General features: G+C 35.5%; 1 protein-coding gene and 1 pseudogene across 2 annotated transcripts in view; both read right to left on the bottom strand.

Moving 5' to 3' along the window:
- The window catches only part of SPATA6 (spermatogenesis associated 6), a 140,734-nt gene that overhangs the window by 22,242 nt on the left and 93,357 nt on the right, over positions 1 to 25,135 (bottom strand). Inside the window, exon 11 of one of the 2 annotated variants that reach the window (XM_024739274.1) lies at positions 23,052 to 23,151. In XM_024739274.1, coding sequence (XP_024595042.1) covers positions 23,052 to 23,151 — 100 coding nt within the window. The remainder of the gene's footprint in view (positions 1 to 23,051; positions 23,152 to 25,135) is intronic. The other variant, XM_024739275.1, reaches the window with a different exon arrangement.
- Positions 16,390 to 16,520, bottom strand: LOC112395919 (uncharacterized; annotated as a pseudogene).

Genomic DNA, 25,135 nt, shown 5'->3' on the forward strand with positions numbered 1-25,135 from the left:
GAAACATACTGTGTGATTCCATTTACAAAATGTTCAAAACCACACAAAACTAATCTATATGTGGTTAGATATTAGAACAGTGGGGCACATAATGATGGAAACAAGGCACCAGAGGCGCTTCTGGGGTGTTAGTAATGTCGTGTCTCTGACTCAGATGCTGTTCACACATGGGTTCACTTTGTGAGAACCTAGAATTTAGGATTAAAGTATGTTGTACTGAAATTTTAAAAAACGTTAAGGACCTAGAATATAGTACTTGAAAAAAATCCACGGAAAACATCTGCAACAAAAGGAAGTGACAAGATATTCACATGAACCCCAAAATATGAGATGAGAACAAACCACAGTTGTTACAAGAGACATTTTGGAGGAGAGACATGTCCAGGAGACATCTGGAGGAGAAATCAGAGGAAAGCACTGAGGTATATGATAAATCAGGTAACTTCAAAATAACAAAAGAGATTTTCACTCAAAAGCTCAGAAGTGGGAAAAAAACCCTCAGTAGGCCAATTTAAGAAGAGCAACTGGAAGAAGTTTTCCTACTTCCATAGTGATGAGTATGAAGAGTTTACAGGAAATTCTGAAGGGGCTAGAGCAGTCTGGGACCCATTAACTCTCAAAACTAACATGCCGAAGTCACCTTTCAAGACAAAACTTTACACTGAATAAAAACATCTGGGAAAAGAATCCAAATTGATCAGGGGAGCAAAATTAAAAGAAGAAAAATTCTATATAAAAGTTGGGAAGAAAAAGCAAGCCTGGAAATCTCTAAGTTGCCATATTTAGGAACAAATGACAAAAACAGAAGAAAAGAGCTCTCAAGCTACAAAGTTAGAAAAGTAAATCTAAATCATATGTCCCTTCTAAAAGTTCAGGAAAAAAAAATTCACACACACACACAAAATATCATACATGGGTAAACTTCATAAAAAGTTTTAGGAGGGGAAAAAAAGACAAAACATTTTCATTATGAATACTAAAAAAGAGATAATTTATTTTGTTTCTCAAATATGGACAGTGCCACAGAGAAAACAAACAGATGAAGCAGTTTCTCTTTTTAGAAATATTCCAGAAAATAAAGAATGGATGTCAAAGTTGTAATAGTACCAGTTTTGTAAGTCCTATGCAATGCATCTTGGAATTGGAATTGCTATGAAGAGACAGAGAAACATAGAGATAGAGATAGAGATAGAGAATATGAATAAATATGAATGAATATGAATGGATCAGGCATTATATGGTCAATGATGAAAGACACAGCACGACTCTTGAAAATAAAAGCTGAACATGGTTAAGCTTCTAGATACCCTGACCAATTTAAAGGTAATACTGAAGACAAAAGAACATGTTTAACACCAAGGGAATGATATCAGCAAAATCTTATGGGAAATTCAACAGGACAAATGATACAGTTCTTTCAATAAATAAAATATGCCAGAGGAAAATACAGTGCAGAACAAAAGAGAAATAGAGAAGGAGCCTATGGACTAATAGAAAATTAATATACATTAAAAGAGGAACCAAGATGGTGGAGTAGAAGAATGTGTTCTCATTCCCTCTTGTGAGAACACCAGAATCACAACTAGCTGCTGGACAATCATTGACAGGAAGACACTGGAACTCACCAAAAAAGATATCCCACATCCAAAGACAAAGGAGAAGCCATAATGAGATGGTAGGAGGGGCACAATCACAGTAAAATCAAATCCCATAACTGCTGGGTGGGTGACTCACAGACTGGAGAACACTTACACCACAGAAGTCCACCCACTGGAGTGAAGGATCTGAGCCCCACGGCAGGCTTCTGAACCTGGGGGCCCAGCAACGGGAGGAGGAATTCCTAGAGAATCAGACTTTGAAGCCTGGTGGGATTTGATTGCAGGACTTCGACAGGACTAGGGGAAACAGACTCCACTCTTGGAGGGAACACACAAAGTAGTGTGTGCATCAGGACCCAGGGGAAGGAGCACTGACCCCAGGGGAGACTGAACCAGACCTACCTGCTAGTGTCGGAGGGTCTCCTGCAGAGGTGGGGTGTGGCTGTGGCTCAACATGGGGACAAGGACACTGGCAGCAGGAGTTCTACAAAGTATTCCTTGGCGTGAGCCCTCCCAGAGTCTGTCAGTAGCCCCACCAAAGAGCCCAGGTAGGCTCCAGTGTTGGGTTGCCTCAGGACAAACAACCAACAGGGAGGGAACCCAGCTCCACCCATCAACAGTCAAGCAGACTAAAGTTTTACTGAGCTCTGCCCACAAGAGCAACAGTCAGCTCTGCCCACCACCAGTCCCTCCCATCAGGAAACTTACACAAGCCTCTAAGATAGACTCTTCCAACAGACGGCAGACAGCAGAAGCAAGAAGAACTACAATCCTGCAGCCTGTGGAACAAAAAAACACATTCACAGAAAGATAGACAAGATGAAAAGGCAGAGGGCTATGTACCAGATGAAGGAACAAGATAAAACCACAGAAAAACAACTAAATGAAGTGGAGATAGGCAAGATTCCAGAAAAAGAATTCAGAATAATGATATTGAAGATGATCCAAGACCTCGGAAAAAGAATGGAGGCAAAGACCGAGAAGATGCAAGAAATGTTTAACAAAGACCTAGAAGAATTAAAGAACAAACAAACAGAGATGAACAATACAATAACTGAAATGAAAACTACACTAGAAGGAATCAATAGCAGAATAACTGAGGCAGAAGAATGGGTAAGTGACCTGGAAGACAGAATGGTGGAATTCACTGCTGTGGAACAGAATAAAGAAAAAAGAATGAAGAGAAAGGAAGACAGCCTAAGAGACCGCTGGGACAACATTAAACACAACATTCGTATTATAGGGGTCCCAGAAGGAGAAGAGAGAGAGAAAGGACCAGAGAAAATATTTGAAGAGATTATAGTTGAAAACTTCCCTAACATGGGAAAGGAAATAGCCATCCAAGTCCAGAAAGGGCAGCGAGTCCCATACAGGATAAACTGAAGGAGAAACATGCCAAGACACACAGTAATCAAATTGGCAAAAACTAAAGACAAAGAAAAATTATTGAAAGCAGCAAGGGAAAAATGACAAATAATATACAAGGGAACTCCCATAAGGTTAACAGCTGATTTCTCAGCAGAAACTCTGTAAGCCAGAAGGGAGTGGCATGATATACTTACAGTGATGAAAGGGAAGAAACTACAACCAAGATTACTCTACCTGGCAAGGATCTCATTCAGATTCGACAGAGAAATCAAAAGCTTTACAGACAAGCAAAATGAAGAAAATTCAGCACCACAAAACTAGCTCTACAACAAATGCTAAAGGAACTTCTCTAAGTGGGAAACACAAGAGAAGAAAAGGACCTACAAAAACAAACCGATAACAATTAAGAAAATGGTAATAGGAACATACGTATCAATAATTACCTTAAACATGAATGGATTAAATGCTCCAACCAAAAGACACAGGCTCGCTGAATGGATACAAAAACAAGACCCATATTTATGCTGTCTACAAGAGACCAACTTCAGACCTAGGGAGACATACAGACTGAAAGTGAGGGGATGGAAAAAGATATTCCATGCAAATGGAAATCAAAAGAAAACTGGAGTAGCAATACTCATATCAGATAAAATAGACTTTAAAATAAAGAATGTTACAAGAGACAAGGAAGGACACCACATAATGATCAAGGGATCAATCCAAGAAAAAGAGATAACAACTATAAATATATATGCACCCAACATAGGAGTACCTCAGTACATAAGGCAACTGCTAACAGCTATAAAAGAGGAAATCGACAGTAACACAAAAATAGTGGGGGACTTTAACACCTCACTTACACCAATGGACAGATCATCTAAAATGAAAATAAATAAGGAAACAGAAGCTCTAAATGACACAATAGACCAGATAGATTTAATTGATATTTATAGGACATTCCATCAAAAAACAGCAGATTACACTTTCTTCTCAAGTGCACATGGAACATTCTCCAGGATAGATCACATCTTGGGTCACATATCAAGCCTCAGTAAATTTAAGAAAATTAAAATAATATCAAGCATCTTTTCTGACCACAACACTATGAGATTAGAAATGAATTAAAAGGAAAAAAAATGTAAAAAACACAAACACCAAACAAACAAACAAAAAAGTTGGGCTTCCCTGGTGGCACAGTGGTTGAGAGTCCACCTGCTGATGTAGGGGACACGGGTTCGTGCCCGGTCCGGGAAGATCCCACATGCCGTGGAGCAGCTGGGTCCATGAGCCATGGCCGCTGAGCCTGCGCATGCAGAGCCTGTGCTCCGCAATGGGAGAGGCCACAACAGTGAGAGGCCCATGTACCGCAAAAAAAACAAAAACAAACAAAAAACCCCACAAACACATAGAGGCTAAACAATACGTTACTAAATAACCAAGAGACCACTGAAGAAATCAAAGAGGAAATCAAAAAATACGTAGAGACAAATGACAATGAAAACATGACAATCCAAAACCTATGGGATGCAGCAAAAGCAGTTCTAAGAGGGAAGTTTATAGCTATACAAGCCTACCTCAAGAAACAAGAAAAATCTCAAATAAACAATCTAACCTTACACCTAAAGGAACTAGAGAAAGAAGAACAAACAAAACCCAAAGTTAGCAGAAGGAAAGAAATCATAAACATCAGAGCAGAAATAGATGAAATAGAAACAAAGAAAACAATAGCAAAGACCAATAAAACTAAAATCTGGTTCTTTGAGAAGATAAACCATTAGCTAGACTCATCAAGAAAAAGAGGGAGAGGACTCAAATCAATAAAATTAGAAATGGAAAAGGAGAAGTTACAACAGACACCACAGAAATATAAAGCATCCTAAGAGACTACTACAAGCAATTCTATGCTAATGAAATGGACAACCTGAAAGAAATGGAGAAATTCTTAGAAAGGTATAACCTTTCAAGACTGAACCAGGAAGAAATAGAAAATATGAACAGACCAATCACAAGTAATGAAATTGAAACTGTGATTAAAAATCTTCCAACAAACAGAAGTCCAGGACCAGATGGCTTCATGGGTGAATTCTATCAAACATTTAGAGAAGAGCTAACACCCATCCTTCTCAAACTCTTCCAAAAAACAATAGCCAGCACTATTTACAATAGCCAGGTCATGGAAGCAAACTAAATGCCCATTGACAGATGAATGGATAAAGAAGTTGTGGTACATATATACAATGGAATATTACTCAGCCATAAATGGGAACAAAATTGAGTCATTTGTTGAGACATGGACGGATCTAGAGATCCTGTCAGAGTGAAGTAAGTCAGAGTGAAGTAAGTCAGAAAGGGAAAACAAATATCGTATATTAAAGCATGTATGTGGAACCTAGAAAAATGGTACAGATGAACCAGTTTGCAGGGCAGAAGTTGAGACACAGATGTAGAGAACAAACGTATGGACACCAGGTGGGGAAAGCTGTTGGGGGTTGGGGATGGTGGTGTGCTGAATTGGGCGATTGGGATTGGGCGATTGGGATGTATACACTGATGTATATAAAATTGATGACTAATAAGAACCTGCTGTATAAAAAAATAAATTAAATTAAATTAAAAAAATTTAAAAAATACTAATACTAAAGTTTCTTTGGGTTATTTGTATGGAAATATGTTAATATAAATGTTTCAGACATTACATGAAATTCCTAAAAATCTTATATGTTCTGGTATAATGTTATAAGTCATAATTCTAGTTATTACTTTAAAATGTATATCTCAGAAATAATTAAATTTCCTTGTCAATTGCATTGTTATGAACTTTCAACGAATCTTTAACCGTGGTCATTTTTAAGTCTTTTGTCATTTACAGATAGTTCTGGGTGTACTCTGATGCTTTTGCAAAAATGTTCGTATAAAAGGGTTTCATCTTCAAGGAATTCATGGAAAAGACTCTGACAAGTACAGGTTTCTGGTAACTGATTATACTGCTGAACTGAATGAATAAGCATTTTCAGAACTCTAATGGAAAACTGATGAATTCATAAAAGTGCTAACAAATATCAAGATAAAAAAATTAATTACATAGGACTGAGTGAACTGATGAGGATGATTATCATTTTGTGACTTTCTGTTTGAATAATTAAAAAAAGATACATTAAGAATCAATATTGTTAAAATGACCATACTACTTATGGCAATCTACAGATTCAATGCAATCCCTATCAAAATACCAATGGCACTTTTCACAGAACTAAAACAAATAATTTTAAAATTTGTATGGAAACAAAAAAGACTCCAATTAGCCAAAACAATATAAAGAAGAGCAGAGCTGGAAGAATCAAACTCCCTGACTTCAGACTATACTACAAAGCTACAGCAATCAAAAAAAATATGGTACTGGCACAAAACAGACACATAGATTCATGCAACAGGATAGAGAGCCCAGAAATAAACACACACACTTATGGTAAATTAATCTTTGACAAAGTAGGCAAGAATATACAATGAAGAAAAGACAGTCTCTTGAATAAGTGGTGCTGGGATAACTGGATAGCTACATGTAAAAGAATGAAGTTAGAACATTCTCTAACATCACATACAAAAATAAGCTCAAAATGGATTAAAGACCTAAATGTAAGACCAGATACTATAAAACTCCTAGAGGAAAACATAGGCAGAACATTCTATGACATAAGTCACAGCAATTTTTTTGGATCCACCTCCTAAAATAAAGGGAAAAAAACAAAAACAAATAAATGGGACCTAATTAAACTTAAAAGCTTCTGCACAGCAAAGGAAACCATCAACAAAACAAAAAGACACCCTACTGAATGGGAGGAGAAAATATTTGCAAATGATATGAAGGATAAGGGATTAATATCCAACATATATAAATAGCTCAACACACACACACACACACACACACACACAAATCCAATTTAAAAATGGGCAGAAGAACTGAAAAGACATTTTTCCAAAGAGGAAATACAGATGGCCAACATGCACATGTCAATATCACTAATCAGAAAATGCAAATCAAAACCACAATGAGTTGTCACCTCACAACTGTCAGAATGCCTATCATCAAAAAGAACACAAATAACAGTGTTAGTGAGGATGTGGAGAAAAGGGAACCTTCCTACACTGTTGGTAGCTATGTAAATTGGTGTAGCCACTGTGGAAAACAGTACAGAGGTTTCTCAAAAAACTAAAAATAGAACTACCATATGACCCAGCAGTTCCACTCCTGGGTATAAATCTGAAAGAAAAAGAAAAACCAAAAAGACACATGCACCACAATATTCATAGCAGCATTATTTACAATTGCCAAGATATGGAAGCAACATAAGTAGTCATCAAGAAGTGGCCATAAAGAAGATGTGGTATAGATATATACAATGGAATACTACTCAGCCATAAAAAAGAATGAAATTTTGCCATTTGCAACAACATGGATGGACTTGGAGGGCATTATGCTAAGTGAAATAAGTCAGACAGAGAAAGACTAACACTATATGATAGCACTTACATGTGGAACCTAAAAAATAAAACAAACCAGTGAATATAACAAAAAAGAAGCAGACTCTCAGGTATAGAGAACAAACTAGTGGTTTGCAATGAGTGGAAGGGCAATATAGGGATGGGAGAGAGGGATGTACAAACTACTGGGTGTAAGATAGGATACAAGGATGTATTGTACAATACAGGGAATATAGCCAATATTTTATAATAAATGTAAATGAAGTGTAGCCTTTAAAAACTGCATTAAAATTTTTTAAAAAAAGAAAGAAATGCTCACTTGGGGGATAATATTATAAAAGTAAAGAAATAATTTCCATAAAAATCAGGACACTGGATTGTTCTCACAGATGAGGGAGGGCTGTGATTTTAAGGGACTACAGAGAGGGCTACTGGGATGGCTGGCGAGATTCTATATCCTGATGGGGCAGGTGGTTAAGATGCTCATCTTGGAAAAAATCATCTAGCAACATATATCTTATGCAATATTCTGTATCTGAGTTATAGTTATCAGTTTTAAAAGCACAAAAAATTAAAAATGACATGTTCAGGACTTCCCTGGTGGTCCACTGGCTAAGACTCTGTGCTCCCAATGCCGGGGGCCCGGGTTCGATCCCTGGTCACAGAACTAGATCTCACATGCCACAACTAAGAGTTCGTATGCCGCAACTAAAAGATCCCGTGTGCTGCAACTAAGACCCGGCACAGCCAAATAAATAAATAAATAATTTCTTAAAAAATGACGTGTTCAAAGTAGCAACAATATGACCAATAACTTTACCAAAACAATAGAATGATAGCTTGAAAGTGCTGAAAGAAAATAACTGCCAACTTAGAATTCCATAACCAGAAAAAAGTATCTTCCATAAACTGAGTTAAAATAAAATTTCAAACAAAAGAAAAAAACAAAACAATAAACCTGGTAGAATTCATCTGCAATAATGAATTGCAGGCTAAAGGAAGTACTAGAATTCAATAATGAATTGCATGCTAAAGGAAATAACTAGAGTATTATGAAAGAGGAAGCCTGGAGATGCAGTGCATAACGAAGAGCCACAAAATGGTAAAATATGATTACATCTAAATGAGCATCACCTATATAAAATATAATGATGCGATATGATGCTTAAAATATACAAACAATAAAAACAGCCTAATAATAGTATGTTAAGTGAGGAGGAAAATAATAAAATTAATCTGTTCATTTATATTCAACTTTAAAAAAATACTTGTTTTTAATCTTTAATGTAACCATCAAAATAATAAAAAAAGAAAGTAGCACAAGTTAATGTGGTAGGAAATTAAATAATACATGCTCAAGCCAAAAAGAGGCAAAATAGAAGGAAATACATAATATAGAAGGGGTAGAATGAATAGAAAACAGTAGATTTATACCCAAATATATCAGTAGGTATGTTTAATATGAACAGACTAAATACTACAATTAAAACACAATGATTGCCACATTGTATAAAAATGCCAATATATGCTATTTTAAAAATCCCCTTAAATATCAACAGAAAGGTTCAAAGTGTAAGAATGAAAAAATATATTTTCATTCCTCTAAAACACTAAGCATATAAAGCTATTTTAGCTATAGCAATATCAAATAAAGCAGACCTAAAGAAACATTATTACTAGAAATAAAGACATTAAATACTATAATTCCATTTATATGCATCTAATCACATAGCTCCAAAATATACAAAGCTGAAATTGTTAGAACAGGCAAATTAAAACAGGCAAATTATATTGGGAGATTTTAAAGAAGTATCTCTCAGTATCTGATAGAATTGGTAGACAAGAAAAAAGTCAGTAAGGATAAAGAAAAACTGAACCACATTAGCAAACGTGGCCTAGTTGTCAAGCACACAAAAACAGATATCATGTGTTTTTTCTTAAGTGTACTTGGAATAAAAAATGACCATATCCTGGGCATAAATAAGGTCTCAAAAATTTCAGAAGACTGAAAAATCAAGTGTACTCAAGACATAGCAGAATAAAGCAAAACATTTTTTTAAAAAGAAAAAATAAAATTCCCCCACCCAAAGAATGTTTGGAAATCTACAAATACACTTTTAAATAACCCAAAGGTAAAAGAAAAATTACAAAGGAAATTAGAAATAGTAGTGAAATTATGACACTACTTAGAAAGAAATCTATAGTCTTAAATACATGTATACATTAGGAGAAAGCCTAAATTTAATGATGTGAATAGTCACCAAAAGTTTTTGAGAGAAAGATAAGCAAATTAATTCCACAGAAAGGAGAAGAAAAGAAATGATATAGACCAAAAATTAATAATGTAGGAAAAATACATACAATAGAGAAATAAAACCAAAAGTTGGTTTTTCAGAGGAAAAAAGTAATAAATCTCATAATTCCTTTGTGAGACTTATAATAATCTCCCTTTTATCACCATCACAGAGAAGTGATTTAAAAAAAAAAAAAAGCAAACATTTATTAAACACTTTCTATATGCCAGTGTCATTTTAAGTATGTTACATATACTAATTCTACTAATACAAGAAACCTATCAGGAAACTGTTAACAGAGAAGTAATTTGTTGAACAAACTGGTTCCAGACAGAGCCTTCATAAAACAGCACACAGCTGGTATGTAGTAGCAACTCAATTCATCTCAGCTAAACTTACTAATCAACTTCAAACTATTAAAATTTAAACCATACTATTCCCTGGCAAATCACATACCCTACCCTTCCTGATTTATTCTTTCATTATACTATTTTGGCATATTTATATAAAAATCAGTACTTTTAAAAATAATTGGAAGATCTGGCAACATTGTGCCTGAAATTCCTACATGGCAACACTTAACTAGGGCTGAGCAGTGGCTTTCTCCTACAGAGAGGTCATAGATTTACTTTCTCTATTGGTCACAATACTCAACACCTACCCTAACTTTTGAATGCATCTGACTTCATGACTTCCTGGATTTCAGGATAAAGTCTATGCTTCCTATTCTGCTTTTTCCACGATTTGGCCCAACAAGAACCTTCTGCTTTAACTGGATTATACCTAACAAGTTCCAGAATGAGTTTTATATAAAAACATGAATTTCTAGAGAGTATAGGCTTATAGGATTAAGTCACATTCTCTTTATTTCTGTCAAAAGGCACCAGAAACTGGGGTTCAGATGCGATAGCAAAAGGACTGGGGTCTTTGTTGAAATGATCTTAGATTTTCTTGAATTAAGTCAAAATGCTGAGTGTTTTCTGCTCATTCAACTGGGTTTTATTTTCAATAGGATCTTTTGTGATCACTGACTTCCATTAGCTTGTTTGAGGTGGGTTCTCTTCATTTATAAACGATTGGCAAACTATGTTTTACACTTCTCTGTACTAATCAAATATTTAATGATTTTTGAAGGACTTTTTCACTGCCCCAGAAAAGGCTCATATTTAAATTCTTTGTGAAATAAAAATACTTTTTTACTTTTAAAAATTCTTTGTGACGTAATGTAAAAAAACTTAATGTTTATATTTAATAAGGTCTACCATTCTCTGTAGAGAAGGTCTCTGTAGAGAATGCTTGAAGGTCTACCATTCTCCTTCAAGCAGGTCCAACATGGACTTTGGTCTGACCTGTGTCTAGGGAGTGTGTTTCAGTGTACAGCTCATAATGTGTGTCTCTGGTATGTTACTGTTTGTTTCTGAACATGGATCTTGTTTTCACATGTTAAGGTTTAGGCATATTATTAGGCTTATATGTATCAGATTGTACTTTGTGGGTTTATCTCTGTAGAGCTTAGTGGTTAAGATCAAATAGTATTAATCTGGACTCAAATCTTGGCTCCAACCAACCTAAGTAGCCATGTGACCTTATATAGAAGTCACAACTTTTCTGAGGCTCAGTTCCTCATCTTTGAAATAGTACTTTTTAATAGTACTTACTTTGTAAGATTATTGTGAGGATAAAATGGAATAATAAATACATGTATAGCACCTGGACTATAGTGAATGTTTAATAGTTATTATTCCTATATAAATAATTTCAGTTTTTCTCTGGAAGAACAATAACATTTCCTACTTATGCTTTTTATTCTTATACTTAATCATATACTATGCCACACTGTTTTAATCTTTCACACTCATTTTTTAGTTTATAAAATAATCACTGGATTATACAGGTTCCTTATGGAAAATCTGGTTTCATGAAAATATCCCCAGTGCTTTGCACAGCGCAAGGTACAGAGCATGTAGCTATTAGAGGAAAAATGTTCAATATATACTTAATGAAAGAACATAGGCAAAACAAAAAAAAAGACTAATTTGAAGAGTTTGTGTTCAGGCTGCTCTTAATGTAAAACCACTTAAGATACTGAGATTTAGTGTCCAGTGTAAGCCAACATGAGCCACCTTCCATTCGAGAAAGGCAGGTCAGAGACAAAACAAATTAAGGTAATTAAAAGAAGTGATGTGACACACGGAGGCTAAACAATACACTACTTAATAACCAAGAGATCAGTGAAGAAATAAAAAAAACACCTAGAAACAAATGACAATGAAAACACGATGACCCAAAGACCTATGGGATGCAGCAAAAGCAGTTCTAAGAGGGAACTTTATAGCAATACAATCCTACCTTAAGAAACAGGAAACATCCCAAATAAACAACCTAAACTTGAACCTAAAGCAATTAGAGAAAGAAGAACAAAAAACCCTCAAAGTTAGCAGAAGGAAAGAAATCATAAAGATCAGATCAGAAATAAATGAAAAAAAATGAAGGAAATGATAGCAAAGATCAATAAAACATAAAGCTTGTTCTTTGAGAAGATAAAAAAAAATAGATAAAGCATTAGCCAGACGCATCAAGAAAAAAAGACTCAAATCAATAGAATTAGAAATGAAAAAGGAGAAGTAACAACTGACACTGCAGAAATACAAAAGATCATGAGAGATTACTACAAGCAACTCTATGCCAATAAAATGGACAACCAATACACTACCAAATATAAAATAGATAGCTAGTGGGAAGCAGCCGCATAGCAAAGGGAGATATGCTTGGTGCTTTGTGACCACCTAGAGGGGTGGGATAGGGATGGTGGGAGGGAGGGAGATGCAAGAGGGAAGAGATATGGGAACTTATGTATATGTATAACTGATTCACTTTGTTATAAAGCAGAAACTAACACACCATTGTAAAGCAATTATACTCCAATAAGGATGTTAAAAAAAAAAAAGTGATGTGATTGTCTTTCACTTCTGAGTAGGACAGGGTTGTTTGTGTGTGTGTGTGTGTGTACACGTATACATATATATATATATATAAAGGCATTAGAAAGCTGCTTAAACAACAGTACTAGTGATGCCAAGATTCCTGAGGGGAGAGGTGAGTTAATAGTCTGCAGCTGTTATTTTCCTGGGGGCATTTGTGGATTCTGAGAATAAAACAAAATGAGAATCTATGCTTTGTCACAGGTCCACTGCCAGAGGACAAATATACCAGCAGTGTTTTGGCAGTCTTACTATGCTAGATGGACAAAATTAATAATCTGAGAGGCCAAAACTCAATGAGACACGATGGGTGCAAAACTGACCTGATGGGTCCCTCAAGACACTCGCAGAATGTCTGAAACTATGCAGGGTGAAGGGACAAAAAAAGCTCAGCAAAAGCCTCTGAAAAGCAGAAGCGATTTTCAGCTGTCTTGCCTGAGAAGATGAGAGTCATAAATAGTACCTATGAGAAGGAAGGGGCCTAGAACCACACCAACTCTCAGGTAAAAGCCCAAAGGCTGAAAATTAAGAACTTGACAGTTTTGTTTTTTGGTTTTTTTTTTTTTTTTTTTAGTATTTAGGATTTAGAGAAAAACTGCAAAGATAAAGCGTTCCTGTACACAGGAACTTCACCCTTCACCTAGCTTCTCTTAATGTTAACATCTCATATAACCACAGTAAATTTTGCAAAAACCAAGAAATTAACATTGGTACAATACTATTACCTAAACTGCAGACTTTATTTGGATTTCACCAGTTTTTCCAATAATGTACTTTTTCTGTTCCAGGATCCAATACAGGATACCATGTTGCATTTAGTCATCATTTCTCCTTAGTCTCCTCCAATCTGTGACAAGTTTCTGTTCTCCCTGTTTCTCATGATCTTGACATATTGGTCAGGTATTTTGTAAAAAATTTCTCAATTTTTAAAAAAAATTATTTATTTATTTATGGCTGTGTTGGGTCTTCGTTTCTGTGCGAGGGCTTTCTCCAGTTGTGGCAAGCGGGGGCCACTCTCATCGCGGTGCGCGGGCCTCTCACTATTGTGGCCTCTCGTTGCGGAGCACAGGCTCCAGACGCACAGGCTCAGTAGTTGTGGCTCACGGGCCTAGTTGCTCCGCGGCATGTGGGATCTTCCCAGACCAGGGCTCGAACCTGTGTCCCCTGCATTGGCAGGCAGATTCTCAACCACTGTGCCACCAGGGAAGCCCTCAATTTGGTTTTGTCTGATGTATTCTCATGTTTAGACTAAGGTTATGGGTTTGGGGGAACCATATGACACAGACGTGCCCTTCACATCCCCTGATATCAAAGGATACATGCTATCAACATGAGTTATCACTAGTGATGTTAATCTTGATCACTTTGCTAATAAGGTGGTGTTATTTGCCAGATTTCTCCACCTAAATTACTATTTCTTTTTTCCATGCTCTATTCTTAGACATAAACCAAGTCCAGCCCACACTCAAGAAGAGAAGAATTAAGCTCTATCTCCTGGAGCGGGCAATATCAACAATTATTATTTAGGATTCTTCTGTAAGGAAGATTGGTCCATTCTCACCGTTAGTCATTCATTGTTTCACTTACATCAGTGTGGACTCATGGATATTTATTTTATTGTTTGGATTATAATTGATACTAATGCTATTTATTTCATTGCTCAAATTATTCCAGAAATGGCCACTGGGGCTCATTCAGGTTGCTCCTGTGTCCTTTTTTTTTTTTTGAGTTTTTATTTATTTTTTATACAGCAGGTTCTTATTTTCTATTTTATACATTAGTGTATAGATGCCAATCCCAATCTCCCAATTCATCACACCACCACCACCACCCCCCCGCTTTCTCCTCTTGCTGTCCATAGGTTTGTTCTCTACATCTATGTCTCTATTTTGATATGCCCCTATTCCCCTCACCTTTCTTGAACAATTCCTCACTTTCCACACTACAAGATGTTTTATGCTAATCTTCTGTTTTCCCTGCTCCACCCCGAGAATTAGCTATTGCTCCAAGAAAAAAGCCCTGGTAACTTTCATAGAAAATAGGTATTTAGAAATACATGATAGGTATTAGATCTGGGAGCTGGGTGTCCTTGTTGCTATTGGGTTGTCACTCCTTCTAGGCCCTTTCAGAGGGCAAAGACAGGAAATATGTGTGTATACAAACCCACGTATATTCATATATCTATATCTCTGAATTAATCTATCTGTATATATTAAAATAAACATGAATTAAAACTGTCATCTCAGACTCTAATCCAACTTCCCAGGGTTCATTCTAGCTTTTTCCCGTCTTGTTTCTTTATAACTTCTTTTTTCTGACAATAAGAAACCTGGTTGTTTTATCCACAATTTATTTACTTATTTATCCAACTCTCATATAGATGTAATTTCAGAATTGTTAGTCCATATCCCTGTATGAAACACATTTATCTACTAGAGCAGGGGTTGGCAAACAGCTCCCAGGGCAATTCTGGCCCTTTGCCTGTTTTGGTATGGCTGAGAGTAATTTTTACATTTTTAAATGACTGGGGGGATAAAACAGAATATTTCATGAAAATTACATGAAATTCACATTTTAGTGCACATGGATAAAGTTTTATTGAAACACAGTCATGCTCATTTGTTTATGTGTTGTCTATGACTGCTTTCATGCCATATCAACAGAGCTGAGTAGTTGTGACAGGGACCCTATGGCACACAGACTCACAAAATATTTACTATCTGGCTCCTTCCAGAAAAAGTTTGGTGATCCCTAAACAAGAATACAGTGATCATGTAGTTCTTTTTGGCTTTAGTGTTACAGTATCCAGCCAAAATACCATATTCCAAAGTAATTTAGATAAGCTAATTTAAAGATAAGTCTTGTATTTTTAATACTGCTAGTTTAATATAATCTACATTAATTCTTCAGAAGACCCAACATCACACTTTTAACTTTTAATACAATAAATTTAACTCTTTCTAATGTACATTTTTCTAGGAGTTTTGACAAATGCATAAAATTATATAACAGTCACACCAGTATATCAGGCAGCTCCTGTACCCTAAAAATTCCCCTGTGAGGCTGGTTTCTTTGTAGTCGACAGCTTCTGCATCTCCTAACTTCTGCTATTTTAACAATGTCATATAAATAAAATCATACAATGTGTAGCTTTGGGGTTCTGGCTTCTTTCATTTAGCAAACTAAATTTAAGATTCATCATGTTGTAGCATACGTTAATAGCTCATTCTTTTTTATTGCTGAATTATATTCGATTGAATGGCTATACCAGTTTGTTCACCATTCACAATTAAAGTGCATCTTGTTTCCTTCTAGTTTCTGGTAATGATGAATACAGTTTCTATAAACATTAATGTACAGGTTTCTGTGTGAAGATATGCTTTCAATTCACTTGGGTAAACAGCTAAGAAAAGGATTGCTGGGTCATATAAGTGTATGTTTAAACGTATATATAACTACCTTCAAACTGTCCTCAAAAGTGGCTGTACCTCTGAGCATTCCCACCAGCATTGAATGAGAATTCCTGTTGCTCCGTATCCTTGACAGCATTTGCTACTGCAAGTTTTGCAGGGTTTCTTTGCGGCACTGGGGTCGGGGGATGTTTCTGTTTAACAAATTCTAATATGTGTGTAGTGCATCTCAGGTAGTTTTAATTTGCATTTCTGTAAAGACTATTGAGCATCTTTTCATATATTAATTGGATAAAAATGTCTGTTCAGGTCATGTGCCCATTTTTCAATTAGCAATAATCGCGCCTCGGATAAACCTCATTGGCTACGATACTGCCACTGCGCAAAGCTTCATGTGCCCATTTTTAATTGGGTTATTTATTTTCTCATTGTTGAGTCTGAAGAGTTGTTTTTATACATTTTATTTTTTTTATGTATTTTATTTTTTTTGCGGTACGCGGGCCTCTCACTGCTGTGGCCTCTCCCGTTGTGGAGCACAGGCTCCGGACGCGCAGGCTCAGCGGCCATGGCTCACGGGCCCAGCCGCTCCGCGGCATGTGGGGTCTTCCCGGACCGGGGCACGAACCCGTGTCCCCTGCATCGGCAGGCGGACTCTCTATCACTGCGCCACCAGGGAAGCCCTGTTTTTATACATTTTAATTATGGATATAAGTCCTTAATTATATATGTGATTTGCAAATATTTTCATTCAGACAAGGGTTCGTCTTTCTATTCTCTTAACAGTGTCTTTCACAGAGCAAAAGTTTTTAATTTCAATTAAATTTATCAATAATTTTGCTTTTCCTTTATGGATCATGTGTTTGGTGTCATATCTAAAGCCATTGCTAAATATAAATTAAGTGGACTTTCTACTATGTTTTAGGTCTAGGGTACATACATATATATTTGTTGTTGTTGTTGTTGTATGTGGGCCTCTCACTGTTGTGGCCTCTCCCGTTGCGGAGCACAGGCTCTGGACACGCAGGCTCAGCAGCCATGGCTCACGGGCCCAGCCGCTCTGCGGCATGTGGGATCTTCCCAGACCGGGGCACGAACCCGTGTCCCCTGCATCGGCAGGCGGACTCTCAACCACTGCGCCACCAGGGAAGCCCCTAGGATATATTTTGAATTATGTGTCAAGGAGTTTGTTTTTGTTTTCGTTTATCGACAACCATGTGTTAAAAAGACAACAAATGCAAAGACTCCATTTAATTGACTTTGTACTTTTGTCAAAAATCAGTATTTGTGTGGGTCTATTTCCAGAGTATCTCTCCTATTCCTTGAAATCTGTGTCTATAATTTAGTCAATACTACAGGCTTCATTGCTATGCTTTACAGTAAGTCTTAAAATTAGGTAGTGGGTCCTCCAACTTTGTTCTTTTCAGAACTGTTTTGGTTTTTCAAGTTCCTGTGCTTTTCTATACATCCTAGAATCAGCTTGTCAATATCTATTTAAAAGCTTGACGGAGTTTTATCATTTCATTGAATATAGAGTTCAAACTGGGGAAAATTGACATCTTAATATGGAGTCCTCCAATCCATGAATATGGTATATCTCTGATTCGTTCTACCTTCTTTGATTTCTTTCAATGGTGTTTTGTAGTTCTCAGAATGCAGATCCTGCATTAGGTATAATCCTGTTAGAATTATACCTAAGCATTTCAATTTCTGGTGCTACTGTAAACTGTATGGGTTTTCTAAATTAAAATTCCAATTGTTCACTGCTGGTATATAGGAAATATTACTTTCTTTGTATTTTGTGACATTGCTAAACTCACTTATTAGGAGCTTTTAGGTTGTTTGGAATTTTCTACATAGATAACCATATCCTTTGCAAATACAGTTTTGTTTCTTCCCTTCTAACCTTTATGCCTTTTATTTATTTTTCTTGCCTGTCTGCATTATCTAAGACTCCCAGTATGATGTTAAAGGAATGGTGAGAGAGGGCATGCTTGCCTTGTTTCTGAGCTTAGGGGGAAAGTATTCAGTCTTTCACCATTAAGTATAATGTTAGCTGTAGGTTTTTCAAAGATGTTCTTTATTAGGTTAACGAAGTATCCTTCTACCTCAACTTTACTAAGAGTGTTTACCATGAATAGAGTTGAATTTTGTTGGATACTTTTTCTGCCTATTGAAATGACACTGAGAACAAATATGTATTTAATCCTATTCCTCCTATGTTAATAGGAGGAATTTACATTGCATTTCTGGAATAAGCCCACATGATTAGGATGTATTTTCATTTTTATATACTTCTGGTTCTAATTTGCTAATATGTTGTTAGGGATTTTTACATATATGTTCATGAAGGATTTTGGTCTGTATTTTTCTTTTCTTTTAATGTCATTGTCTGGTTTTGGCATCAGAAGAAATGTTGATATCATAAGATGATCTGGGGAGTATTCTTTCTTCTACTTTCAGGAATGTGTAAAACTGGCATTATGTTTTCTTTAAAGGTTTGGTAGAATTCACTAGAGAAAGCCTCTGGGCTTAGCGTTTTCTTTTATGGAAGATTCCTAACTTTAAATTAAATTTCTTTAATAGATATACAACCATTGCAATTATCTATTTCTTTTTGAGTTAGCCTCGGTAGTCTATGTCTTTCAAGATGTTCTTGAAAGTTATGTCTTTCAAGAAGTTTCAAATAGTTTTAACAGCAATGTAAACAGAGTAGAAGACAGGATTAGCAAACTAGAGGACATTTCAAAAGAAAGTATCTAAACTAGAAAGAGAGAGAGAAAAAAAAAGAATTAAAAACATCAAAATAAGCATAAGATACATATGATACACAGTCTAAAGACCTTATATAAATGTAACTGGAAATTCCAGATGGACAGTAAATAGATATTGGGGCAGAAGCAATGTTTAAAGAAAGAATGAACAGGTTTTCCAAAACTGATGAAAGATATCAACCTAAAACTTTAAGAAGCTCTTAAAGTATGATGTTAAAGGAATGGTGACTTAACGTAGAATTGATCCAAGAAAATTACATCTAGGTATATCACAGTACGATTACTAAACACAAAGTTGAAGAGCAAATCTTAACTGCAACAGAGGGGGGAAACTCCACATTACTGCAAAGGAATGACAGCTGACTTTTCAACTGACACAAATGAATGGCTTCTTTAAAGTGCCCAAGGAGGGAATTCCCTGGCAGTGCAGTGGTTAGGATTCCACTTTCACTGCTTTCACTGCCAAGGGCACAGGTTCAATCCCTGGTCAGAAAACTAAGATCCCATAAGCCATGCGGTGTGGCAAAAAAAAAAAAAGTGCCAAAGAAAATAACCACCAACCTAGAAATTTATAACTTTATATCTAGTAAAACCACCCTATACAGAAGTAAAATCATGATGTTTTCAAACAAACAAACTGGAATTCAAAGCCAGGATAATAACATGAAAGAAAGTACTAAAGGGAGTTTTTTGGGCAGGAGGAAAATGACTCAAAAATCCAAATGGGAATATGGAATTGCAGGAAAGGATGAAGAATAATAGAAAGGGTAAATATGTGATTAAAATGAATAAACATTACTATGCAAACAAAATTAATTTATTGTGTGTTTTATATATGTAGAATCAAAATTCATGATAATAGATGTTCAGAAGAAGAGGTGGGGGCTTCCCTGGTGGCGCAGTGGTTGAGAGTCCACCTGCCGATGCAGGGGACACGGGTTCGTGCCCCAGTCCGGGAAGATCCCACATGCCGTGGAGCGGCTGGGCCCGTGAGCCATGGCCGCTGAGCCTGCGCTCCGCAACGGGAGAGGCCACAACAGTGAGAGGCTCGTGTACGGCAAAAAAAAAAAAAAGAAGAGGTGGGTTAAAAAAAGAGTTAACTGTTTTCAGGTCCCAACATTACTGGGGAGGTCAACAAAGAAATAATTTGTTATATATGCAAGTTGAAATCTCTAGAGAAATGAATAACAGAATAGTAAAAAAAAATGAATAATGAGTTAATAAAAAGGAAATGGATAATTAAAAAGTTACTAATCCAAATGAAATCTGCATCAATCTACATAAAAATTCTAGATTTTCATTATTGGAAAGAAATCTCATGTGCTATTCACAAGATACGCACTTTAAATATATTGATAAAAAGCAAAGGATGGAAAAATATACACCATGCATATACTAGGGAAAAGAAAGCTGCTATAACTATACAACTGGTAGACAAGACATACTGTGAAACAAGAAATATTACTAGAAACAAAAAGGGAACCTACATAAGAGGTTTGTATCGTAGTCTGAAATCTGTATCCAACTAACAATTTGGCTTCAAAATACATAAAATAAAATTAACAGAACTAGAAAGAAAAACAGACATATTCACAATCATAAAACTTGAAACTTTCATGAAATTTGACACCTACCTACCACTATACAGAAAAAAATAATTCCAACAAAAAGCCTTTAGAAGAAAACATATGATAGAATCTTGAACTAGACTGATGGAAGAAATTTTCACATATTGAGGTATGGGGAATCATTCTGGCTTGTACATCATTTGGCTTGAACTTTATGCTAACTAGAGCCAGAAGTCTTATGGTCTGTCAAATGTACATTGTACAATTGCTTTAACTAAAAACAACAACAGCAGCAAACAACAAAAATGCACTTTGCACTTACCAGACTGTTTAGAATGTCCACTTGGAAGACAGGGATAAATGTGCGCCCCTTCTATGACACTAATGCTAGTACTCCTTCGAAGATGCGGTTCCCTTCTCAGACACTGTGGTCATGCTGACTCGCTGTGTATGTGCTAATCAGTCTCTTTGGAAACTTTGAAGGACTGTACCCCTGTCATTTCTGATGTTTGTTCTTTGTTCTGACAAGATATGAAACTGCGGTTCAGGCATCCAAAATGGAGCCAGTTGGTCACTGTGGAGGTGGTTTCAGACACGTTCCTGCATCACTAAGACCTTGAAATTTTCTGAACTGTATCAAACTCAAGGATACCACCAGCAGTTCTCAAAACAACATCTGCAGCTGCAGCCAGCTGCAACCTTAAGGTCTCAAGGTCTCCCCCTGTGACTACACAGCCATTTCGGACCCTAACCAATCCTTACTGAACTCATCTACCTAACTGTAACTCTGCGGTTTTTGCTGATATAAGCCTCCTCCACTTTGTAGTCTGGCAGAACACAATTCAAGTGCTTCTCCTTCACAATTCAAGTGTCCTCGGCTATAGTCCTCACTCTGGCTCTAATAAAGCTCTTCTCTATTCCTATTTTGGATTTATTATTTCTGTTGATAAGACAAAAATTATAAAAATGCTAATAAAAAAAGATAAATTTGATTCATTGTACGTAAGAACTTCTTTTCATCAAAAGATACCATTAAGAGAATGAAAAGGCAAGGCACAGAGTGGAAAAAGAAAATTGCAAAACATATATCTGACATATCAAAAATCAACATGGAACTTTAACAAAACAAAAAAAGAGACAACTCAGTACAAAAATAGGCAAATAACTTGAACAAGTACTCACGAAAGAGGATATCCAAATAGCCAATAAACATATGTACTAGTCATCAAGAAACAGCAAATTAAAACCATTATGTTATAAAACTATTTCTCACTATCAAAATGCCAAAATTAAAATACACACACACACACACACACACACACAACCTATCAGGAGTAGCGAGGACAAACTGAATTCACACAGGCTGGCAGTGGGAGTGTAAACTGTTAAAATCACTTGGAAAAGTCTTTGGCGGTATCTAGTAAAGCTTAATGTTTACACACTCTATGAGCAATTCCACTGGTAGGGACATACCCAAATAAAATGTATACAATGTTACCCAAGGATTAATAAGCTGTTCATAGCAGTTCTAAAATAGCTCAAACCAGAAACAATCCACATGTCCATAAACAGAGGAATGCATAAATCAATGGCAGTATTTTCACACAATGAAATACCATGCAGCAGCAAGAGTGCAGAACTATATATAACAAGATGTCTGTATTGCAAAAATGTCTGAATTGAAAAAACAAAATGAAGTAACTAAGAAAAGAAGGGGAAAGACATGGTTGGATGTCATTTGTATAAAGATCAAAAATATACAATACTAATCTTGCTATTAGAAGTTAGGATAATGTTAACCCTGGGAGTGACAGTCACTGGGACTATCTATATTACACTTTGAAAACAAATTTAATTTAAAATCAATATGCATACAGAAACTTTCAACAGTACAAACTGATGTCAATGTCACATAATCCAGTTATATCCCCAGGACTAAGCTTGGTGTCCAACATGACTCATGATAAACAATTGTTTTTAAATTAATGACTGAAACAAGAAATCAAACACAAAAAGAATAATATACTGTAATTATTTCCCAGCTGTTGTTCATATATATGTTTATTTGCCTTATGTCAGAAAGTATTCTTATACTGATCTTCTCTAATATTAAACCTGATAAACCTGACCTCTTCTTTTCCTCTTTTAAGTTTTAATTAACATAAAAATCAGCTGGGAAACTTCTCCAAAATACATATGTCTCATCCCATCTCTCGTTCTACCATTTAATCAAATCTGTTTGCAGGAAATGGAATTGCTTTATTCTGGGTCACAAAACAAGGGTTCCCATATTTTGAAGGCTGTGAAAAAATTATCATAAAGTCACTACTTACTCTTTATGAGATAGTTATCACTAACATTTTTTATAGTTCACATGATCTGTGTCAAACATTTTGCATAATGACTCAGGTCAAGCAGGAAGTTAGATACATTGCCTTTAGCAAAACCACTGACTTCCATTAAATGGAGGTTGTATCTTTTCTATTCCTTCCCAGTGATTAAACTATGCGAGCTTTAAGCATCTTGGGTGGTTTTCATGCCTAATTATAAAAAGCCTTCAAAAGAAAAATTTAGAAACTAACATATAAATGTCTCTGATGAGCCTGATGTGACTTCAAGACATTCTTTACCCGGTCATGGATCTCATCGCAGTTTGAAGGTGAACACCAGTCAGAATGGAATCTGTAGGCATAAAAAACAAAGGTGACTTGTAGCCAGAGGGAGAGAAAAGTAAATCTTCCCAAATGCCAGACACAGAAAGTTATTTTTTCTTATCTCTATGTGATAACATAAAAAGATTAAAATAACATATTTTCTTTCTTTGACCGAGGACGAGAGGCAGATATAAAATCAGGTACTAATTCTCAACTGTAGTATTAAGTCCTCACAATATGTTCCATTAACAGTCTTAATAATAAAGTTTGACATGATTTGGGGAGAGCATATCTATATATCTGACCATTTTAACAATTTCCATACATAATTCTTTAGAGGTTTATCTTTAAATAAAGATATAAATTTTTATATTAGAGCAATAACTCCACCTATAGTGCCTTTAAAATTAGTTCTTATTTTCCAGTCTTGAAATTAAACATGTCAAAGGAGAAGGAAAGCAACTATTCCTCTTTCTCATGCCCTTCCCAAACTCAAAACTGGCACTTGTATAATTAAGCTACTTTATTTGTTTTATACAAGTAATAATGAAAATTTCCACATCCATCTGATTATAATGCATCTACATGACATATTCTTGATAATTCCTTTATAAAGGAATGAGTACTAAAATGTTAACAGGTTGCTTAAAACTTTCTAGCTCCCAGTTTGTTCTTACAAAGTTATAATTTTATGTGTTTACACAAAGTATAAACTGTTAAGCAGGATAAATGATTTACATAATCTGTTTTAAAGAATGCAATCAGTAATGGATGATCAACTATATATAAATGTTAATCTCCTGCATTTGTAATAGGAAGTGTTGCTGCATTTATGGAAATATATCGGCAGACCTTGCTATTTGCTACAAATGTAACACATCTTGAAAATCAGAGACCCAAATATCCAGCTCCAAGAGGATCTCTTCAATGATACTATGAGAGGATCCACTAGTCTGTGCTGTGGTATAAGAAATAATTACCTAGCAATCTAACTCCATTTACAAAAAGCAAAACCTTTAGCATGATCAAAAAGAATATCAGCTCCTTTTAAGTTAGATTTTCTATTATTTCTTAGTCTGATTTTAGTAATAACTCTACAAGCTAATATAAATTATAAGTCATAATATTAATATTTATACTTTAAGGAGAAAACTGCTTCTGAAATGTAACACTTATAATCAAAATTGAAACCCTTGTATGGTGTGCTAACCCTATTGGAGGTATTCTTTAAATAGGCTTAAAGCAAGAAGGACTTTCACTATAAATAAATTCATTTGCTTAGAGTCACTGGTAAAGTTTTCAAAAGTCTGTTTATTCATATACATGATTAAGGAGTCAGCTTTTTACAGCAAGCTTAGAGGAAAACGTATTTAAGTTTAATGAAGATTTACCTAGATAAACCAGAGCTGTATGTTCTGTCATATTCCCAAGTTTGCCTGGGACATAAAATCTACATTTACATCAGTTTAAATTGTTTATTGATTCCAATGGATTGTATAAACATAGTATATTTCTCAGTGACCTAAAAGCCAGATCAGAGAATGTCTTATATTTAAAGATGTGGTACTGAGTGTGCTAAAAAGAACAAAATGTTTTTGTTCCTAGTAATGTCTTAAAGACATATTGCTTGACATATTTTACTTTCTTTTATAGACTAGATCTAGATCTTTTTTAGAAAATACACTCAAAGCAGAGGTGTTCTACGTTAGTGAAAGTAAAAAAGTTTATTTACCCTGGAAAGTACCCCAATAAAATTTTATTAACTTATTTAGATGTATTCAAACTAAATTGCCATTATATTCTTTTATTTTAAAAGTACCTCAAATTTCCTCAAGTCATAAGTAAAATATGTAATGTTTAATATTTGAATCACTGATATCCTTCTGGCAAAGAACTTATTTATCTATATCTACTATCCAACATCAAAATAAATGTGTAAATGCTGTTACCTACTCTAAACCATCCCCTGCATTGAAATATGAAAAAGGGACAGTTGACTTTAGCTACCCTCA

Source organism: Neophocaena asiaeorientalis, unplaced genomic scaffold, assembly GCF_003031525.2.
Source record: "Neophocaena asiaeorientalis asiaeorientalis breed wild unplaced genomic scaffold, Neophocaena_asiaeorientalis_V1.1 scaffold138, whole genome shotgun sequence".
Taxonomy (NCBI): Eukaryota; Metazoa; Chordata; class Mammalia; order Artiodactyla; family Phocoenidae; genus Neophocaena; species Neophocaena asiaeorientalis.